Source organism: Nerophis lumbriciformis, linkage group LG01 (genome assembly GCF_033978685.3).
Source record: "Nerophis lumbriciformis linkage group LG01, RoL_Nlum_v2.1, whole genome shotgun sequence".
Taxonomy (NCBI): domain Eukaryota; kingdom Metazoa; phylum Chordata; class Actinopteri; order Syngnathiformes; family Syngnathidae; genus Nerophis; species Nerophis lumbriciformis.
Genome location: NC_084548.2, coordinates 9,960,047 through 9,967,137, shown reverse-complemented (window position 1 = coordinate 9,967,137; position 7,091 = coordinate 9,960,047). Strand labels below are relative to the sequence as shown.

The window sequence follows — 7,091 nt, the reverse complement described above, 5'->3', positions numbered from 1 at the left end:
ATTTCCCCATATTTCAGCACAATAACTCAGATATGGTAACGCTAGCGAGCAGTAGAGAATATTAAGTGATTTTTGGCCCAGGACGTATTTTGCTTTATTCATTATTGAAATGTTTTTTGCCACCTTATGTTGTATATTTTGTATATGAGATTTCCAGTTCATTTTATCATCTATTAATACTCCCAAAAATCTGGTTTCTTTTACCCTTTCAATGTCTACTCCGTCTATTTGTATTCGTGTATGATGCTCTTTTCTACTGTTATCAAATAGCATTATTTTAGTTTTACTGAGATTCAAAGATAGTCTGTTTTTGTCAAACCATTTTTTTTAAATGTGTTAATTTCTTCTGTTATTATTTGTATTATCTTCTGTGTAAAAAAAAACAAAGTTCATGATTTTTTGTAAGAGGAAAAGGGAGGAAACGATCAAACTGTCAATAGATGGAATTGACATTGAAAGGGTCTCTGAACTTAGATTTTTAGGAGTGATACTGGATGACGGTCTGACATGGAAATCTCATGTTGCACATGTACGGAAAAAGATGTCTAAGAGCATTTTTATATTAAATAAGGTAAACTATGTGTTAGATTATAAGGCAATGCGTATATTGTATTGTGCACTTATATTGCCATATATCAACTACTGTGTGGAAGTATGGGGGAACACATAAGAGTAACATAAAGGCATTGTATCAACTACAGAAAAGAGCTATAAGGATTATTCATAAAGTAGACTACTTAGAACACACTAACATATTATTTATTAATTCGGATTTATTGAAATTACAGGAGCTAGTAAAGTTACAGACATTATGTGTCATGTTTAAGGCTAAAAGTAAAACATTACCAGCAAATTTACAAAAAATGTTTGTCATCACTTCTGAGAATGAAGAGCAAAGAAAAGGTCATTTCCAACATCAGTATTCAAGGACAACTTTAAAACAAATGTGTATATCAGTGGTGGGGGTTCAACTATGGAATTCGCTTTACAATGAGGTATTGAAAATTGAAAAAAATATATATAAAGATTGGTTGACAAGACTCTGCAGCATCGCGTGGACATCGGGGGCGGTACCTCTGGATTGGCAGACCGGGGTGGTGGTTCCTCTCTTTAAAAAGGGGAACCGGAGGGTGTGTTCTAACTATCATGGGATCACACTCCTCAGCCTTCCCGGTAAGGTCTATTCAGGTGTACTGGAGAGGAGGCTACGCCGGATAGTCGAACCTCGGATTCAGGAGGAACAGTGTGGTTTTCGTCCTGGTCGTGGAACTGTGGACCAGCTCTATACTCTCGGCAGGGTCCTTGAGGGTGCATGGGAGTTTGCCCAACCAGTCTACATGTGCTTTGTGGACTTGGAGAAGTCTTTCGACCGTGTCCCTCGGGAAGTCCTGTGGGGAGTGCTCAGAGAGTATGGGGTATCGGACTGTCTGATTTTGGCGGTCCGCATTGCCGGCAGTAAGTCGGACCCGTTTCCAGTGAGGGTTTGACTCCGCCAAGGCTGCCCTTTGTCACCGAATCTGTTCATAACTTTTATGGACAGAATTTCTAGGCGCAGTCAAGGCGTTGAGGGGATCCGGTTTGGTGGCTGCAGGATTAGGTCTCTGCTTTTTGCAGATGATGTGGTCCTGATGGCTTCATCTGGCCAGGATCTTCAGCTCTCGCTGGATCGGTTCGCAGCCGAGTGTGAAGCGACTGGGATGAGAATCAGCACCTCCAAGTCCGAGTCTATGGTTCTCGCCCGGAAAAGGGTGGAATGCCATCTTCGGGTTGGGGAGGAGACCCTGCCCCAAGTGGAGGAGTTCAAGTACCTCGGAGTCTTGTTCACGAGTGAGGGAAGAGTTGATCGTGAGATCGACAGGCGGATCGGTGCGGCATCTTCAGTAATGCGGACGCTGTATCGATCCGTTGTGGTGAAGAAGGAGCTGAGCCGGAAGGCAAAGCTCTCAATTTACCGGTCGATCTACGTTCCCATCCTCACCTATGGTCATGAGCTTTGGGTTATGACCGAAAGGACAAGATCACGGGTACAAGCGGCCGAAATGAGTTTCCTCCGCCGGGTGGCGGGGCTCTCCCTTAGAGATAGGGTGAGAAGCTCTGTCATCCGGGGGGAGCTCAAAGTAAAGCCGCTGCTCCTCCACATCGAGAGGAGCCAGATGAGGTGGTTCGGGCATCTGGTCAGGATGCCACCCGATCGCCTCCCCCGGGAGGTGTTTACGGCACGTCCGACCGGTAGGAGGCCACTGGGAAGACCCAGGACACGTTGGGAAGACTATGTCTCTCGGCTGGCCTGGGAACGCCTCGGGATCCCCCGGGAGGAGCTGGACGAAGTGGCTGGGGAGAGGGAAGTCTGGGCTTCCCTGCTTAGGCTGCTGCCCCCGCGACCTGACCTCGGATAAGCGGAAGAAGATGGATGGATGGATGGATATATAAAGACAGAAAAATAAGATCATATGGACAGCCATAAGTGTTTACATTTTGCTTTATATTTATTATTTTACTTATTTTTGCCTGGTTTTGTATTTGTTTTGTATCATCCCGTGAGGTGTATATTACTTTTGTTTTTTGTTTTGTTCGGTTTGTACTTCATGAAGTTTTGCGCTTGTTGTGTTTTTTTGTATGTTTTTGTTATATTTGGATGTCATTGTTGGTTTATATGATATTAAGTAAGACTACGTATTATGTTGAAGGGGGCAGGAAAATATAAGATTTTTCTTCATCCTGCTCCTTCTCAGGCATTGGTGTGTAAATGTATGATTGAATAATTGTGGTATAATTGTCTATCGATCAAAGATGCACATCAATGAAGGAGATAAATACAAATGAATGAATGAAAATGAATGTTCTCTCCTGAACAGAAAGCAGTTGTGTCGTCTGCAAATAAAACTAACTTTAAGTCCTTTGTAACTTTATTTTATTTTTAATTCAGAATAAAAACAAAAACATATTTGGTTTGCAGCGGCTTGTTTTGGCTACTTCCTTGTTTACATCATTCTTGATTCTGATTGGCCCACCGAGAGCGCCAACGCACGCGCACCAAAAATAAGGTGCGTTTGATTCGCGCCACGTACGGATAGCCTCACGTCACCGCCCACCTCGCGAAAGACAGTTTGCAAACGCCGGTGCGCGACGAATTGTAAAACCATCGCAAATACAGTGAATACATAAAACGCGAAATGAGTTTCTAATAAAGTACTCCATCTCCCAACAGTACTTTGGCTTCATCGCCTGTCATTCTGCCTTACATCGGCAGGTTGTCGATGGTTCCCCGCTATTTCTGTGAGATGCTGCCTAAAAACGCACCTTCTGATTCTCCCCGTCCAGCATCCGCCAAGACGCCGAGGAGGAAGAACGACACCTGCGGTGGAAATGTGGCGTAGTGCGGGTTGACTGCATCTGCTTGAGGTGCCTGATATAACATGCACTGTTTATTCTAGCAACGCTATTAAAATCCATATTTGTATTAAAATATATGCGTTTACTATAAATTTTTTCTCGGATAAAAAAACAACCCAGTAATACACCGTGGGGCTATATTGTTGCTATAGGCTGCTATTAGCATGCTATTTTATGTATTTGCCAGATGCTGACAAATCCTTATGTTTAAAAAATAAATAAATAAGAGTGACTGCAGGCTTCAAAATGTCCCTGCCACTGGCTGTCCTGGTGGTCCTCACTGTGCTGGAGGTTGGAGCCCCCCATGCTGGACCTGAGGTGGATCCGTACATCACCTTAGGAGTCACCAGGAGTGCAAGCCAGGCTGAGATTAAGAAAGTGTACAAGCGCCTGGCCAAAGAATGGTGAGTCTCAGATGAGTACAAACATGTGCTGCTGACAGCTGTGGAATAAAAACATGCTCTCTCTTCAAGGCATCCTGACAAAAACAAAAATCCGGGTGCTGAGGACATGTTTATCAGGATTACCAAATCATATGAGGTTAGTAGAATGGAAAAAGCAAGTAAACATGTTGGGTATGTTGAAAATGCAGGTGGCAATGCCCTAATACAGTGTTTTTCAACCTTTTTTGAGGCAAGGCACATTTTTTGCGTTGCAAAAATCCGGAGGCACACCACCAGCAGAAATCACAACCTCAGTTGACAGTTAAAAGTCATTGTCGCAATTGTTGGATATGACTTTAAAGCATAACCAAGCATGCATCAATATAGCTCTTGTCCCAAAGTAGGTGTACTGTCACCACCTGTCACATCATGCCATGACTTATTTTGAGTTTTTGCTGTTTTCCTGTGTGTAGTGTTTTAGTTCTTGTCTTGCGCTCCTATTTTGGTGGCTTTTTCTCTTTTTTTGGTATTTTTCTGCAGTAGTTTCATGTATTCCTTTGAGTGATATTTCCCGCATCTACTTTGTTTTAGCAATCAAGAATATTCCAGTTGTTTTTATTAGAGATGTCCGATATTATCGGCTGATAAATGCTTTAAAATGTAATATCGGAAATTATCGGTATTGTTTATTTTATTATCTGTATCGTTTATTTATTTTTTTAATCAAATCAACATAAAAAACACAAGATACATTTACAATTAGTGTACCAACCCAAAAAACCTCCCTCCCCCATTCGCACAAAAGGGTTGTTTCTTTCTGTTATTAATATTCTGGTTCCTACATTATATATCAATATATATCAATATAGTCTGCAAGGGATACAGTCCGTAAGCACACATGATTGTGCGTGCTGCTGGTCCACTAATAGTACTAACCTTTAACAGTTAATTTTACTAATTTTCATTAATCACTAGCTTAGGCTGCTGCCCCCGCGACCCGACCTCGGATAAGCGGAGGAAGATGGATGGATTAATCACTAGTTTCTATGTAACTGTTTTTATATTGTTTTACTTTCTTTTTTATTCAAGAAAATGTTTTTAATTTTATCTTATTTAATACTTTTTTTTTTTTAAAAAGGACCTTCTCTTCACCATACCTGGTTGTCCAAATTAAGCATAATAATGTGTTAATTCCACGACTGTATATATCGGTATCGGTAATGAAGAGTTGGACAATATCGGAATATCGGATATCGGCAAAAAGCCATTATCGGACATCCCTAGTTTTTATCCTTCTTTGTGGGGACATTGTTGATTGTCATGTCATGTTTGGATGTGCATTGTGGACGCTGTCTTTGCTCCACAGTAAGTCTTTGCTGTCGTCCAGATTTCTGTTTTTTGTTTACTTTGTAGCCGGTTCAGTTTTAGTTTCGTTTTGCATAGCCTTCCCTAAGCTTCAATGCCTGTTCTTAAGGGCACTCACCTTTTGTTTATTTTTAGGTTAAGCATAAGACAGCTTTTTACCTGCATTTACAAAGCAATTAGCTACCGGCTGCCACCTACTGATATGGAAGAGTATTACACGGTTACTCTGCCGAGCTCTAGACAGCACCGACACTCAACAACAACGACACATCATTTGCAGACTATAATTATTGGTTTGTATATGTGAAATTAGTGGTTGGAAAACACTGCCCTAATAGAGCCTGGATGTTTGTTTACCTAAAGCGCACAAAGGACGTAACCTGACTCTCACCAGATCCTTGTAGTTCGCTGAGCTCCACACGAGGATCTGGGCTCGAGGGCATTGCAAACTCCTTTAAGATAGCAAAAAATAATGAACCAATCAGGATAGCCGGGCCGGATTTTCATAGATGTGACGTAGCGCTGAAGCGACTGTTTGATTCAGCAGCGAGGAGTCGTGTGCTGACATTGATTCTGCTATTGCAACTGTTTTGCGACATCGATCGTCTACTGACATTGCTGCGTTGTTTCAGTAAAAGTTCTCAAACTTTTCGCTCTGTCGTTATCCAATGTCGGCTGTTCTGTTTTGGATATTCCAGCGTCGCTCTCATCAGCGTCACAGGTTGATTTCCATGTGAGTGGTTGAAGTAGCACGTCATTCAAGATAACGGACAAGTGGTTTATCCAATCACATACAATGATTTTTTTTACAAGGGCCCGCCTTCTGAAATACTTCTCCTATTGAGAAGTCCCAGATCCTTGTGTGGAGCTCAGCGAACTACAAGGATCTGGCGAGAGTCAGGTTACAAAGGACGAGGTATTAATTGGAAGCAGGGGACTATTTCAGAAATACTTATTTTAGGCAATTTGAAAGCTTATTATATTTTAGAAAAAAAACCTAATGATTTTGAGTGCATGAAAAAGTGGAAGGTAAAACCGCTATTTTTGACCAAACGGTCAGAGTACTGTAGCACGAAATCACCAACAGAACCAATGTTGTAGGGATTAGTGTTGTCCCGATACCAATATTATGGTACCGGTACTAAAATGTATGATGCTTTATGTACACACAGCTAGCATAAATAGCATGTTAGCATCAATTAGCTTGCAGTCATGCAGTGACCAAATATGTCTGATTACCACTCAACACAAGTCAATAACATCAACAAAGCTCACCTTTGTGCATTCACGTACAGCATAAAAAGTTTGGTGGACATCCATCTTCAACCGCTTATCCAGAATCGGGTTACGGGGATAACAGCTCCAGCAGAGACCCCCAGACTTCCCTCTCCAGAGCAACATTAGCAACGTCCTCCTGGGGAATCCCGAAGCGTTCCCAGGCCAGAGAGGGGATGTAATCACCCCATCTAGTTCGTGACCTGCCGCGGGGTCTCCTTCCAGTGGGACGTGCAACGAGGACCTCCCTCGGGAGACGCTCGTGAGGCATCCGCACGAGATGCCCGAACCACCTAAGCTGGCTCCTTTCCAAGCGAAGGACAAAACCAGACAAAGAAGGAGTGGCATAAAACACGTCTTTCTGTGGCAGTATCAAGGAAAGTTGCACTTGTAAACAAACTACGGTGCGTTCAAGGACTTCCGAAATTAGTAGGACAAAATGGCGCGCGACAAATACTCTCATCAGTGAAGCATGTTTAATGTAAACAGTGGGATTTACTAACAATTAGGAAGGTTTGTGTCATGTTTGTCCTCCTACAGAAACCATATTAAAACAAAACATATATTTTTTTCCTCATCTTTTTCCATTTTCATACATTTTTGAAAAAGCTCCAGGGAGCCACTAGGGTGGCGCTTAAGAGCCACGCGTTGCAGACCCCCCACTTAGGCCATACT

At 42.3% G+C, this 7,091-nt stretch overlaps 1 protein-coding gene across 2 annotated transcripts in view; it reads left to right on the top strand.

The window, feature by feature from the left end:
• The first annotated feature begins 3,166 nt into the window (after positions 1-3,166).
• LOC133615858 (dnaJ homolog subfamily C member 16-like) overlaps positions 3,167-7,091 on the top strand; it is a 22,010-nt gene continuing 18,085 nt past the window's right edge. Inside the window, exons 1-3 of one of the 2 annotated variants that reach the window (XM_061974714.1) lie at positions 3,167-3,402; positions 3,632-3,797; positions 3,867-3,933. In XM_061974714.1, the coding sequence (XP_061830698.1) occupies positions 3,640-3,797; positions 3,867-3,933 (225 nt within the window). In that variant the 5' untranslated portion in view covers positions 3,167-3,402; positions 3,632-3,639. Of the gene's footprint in view, positions 3,403-3,620; positions 3,798-3,866; positions 3,934-7,091 lie in introns of both variants that reach the window. The other variant, XM_061974723.1, reaches the window with a different exon arrangement.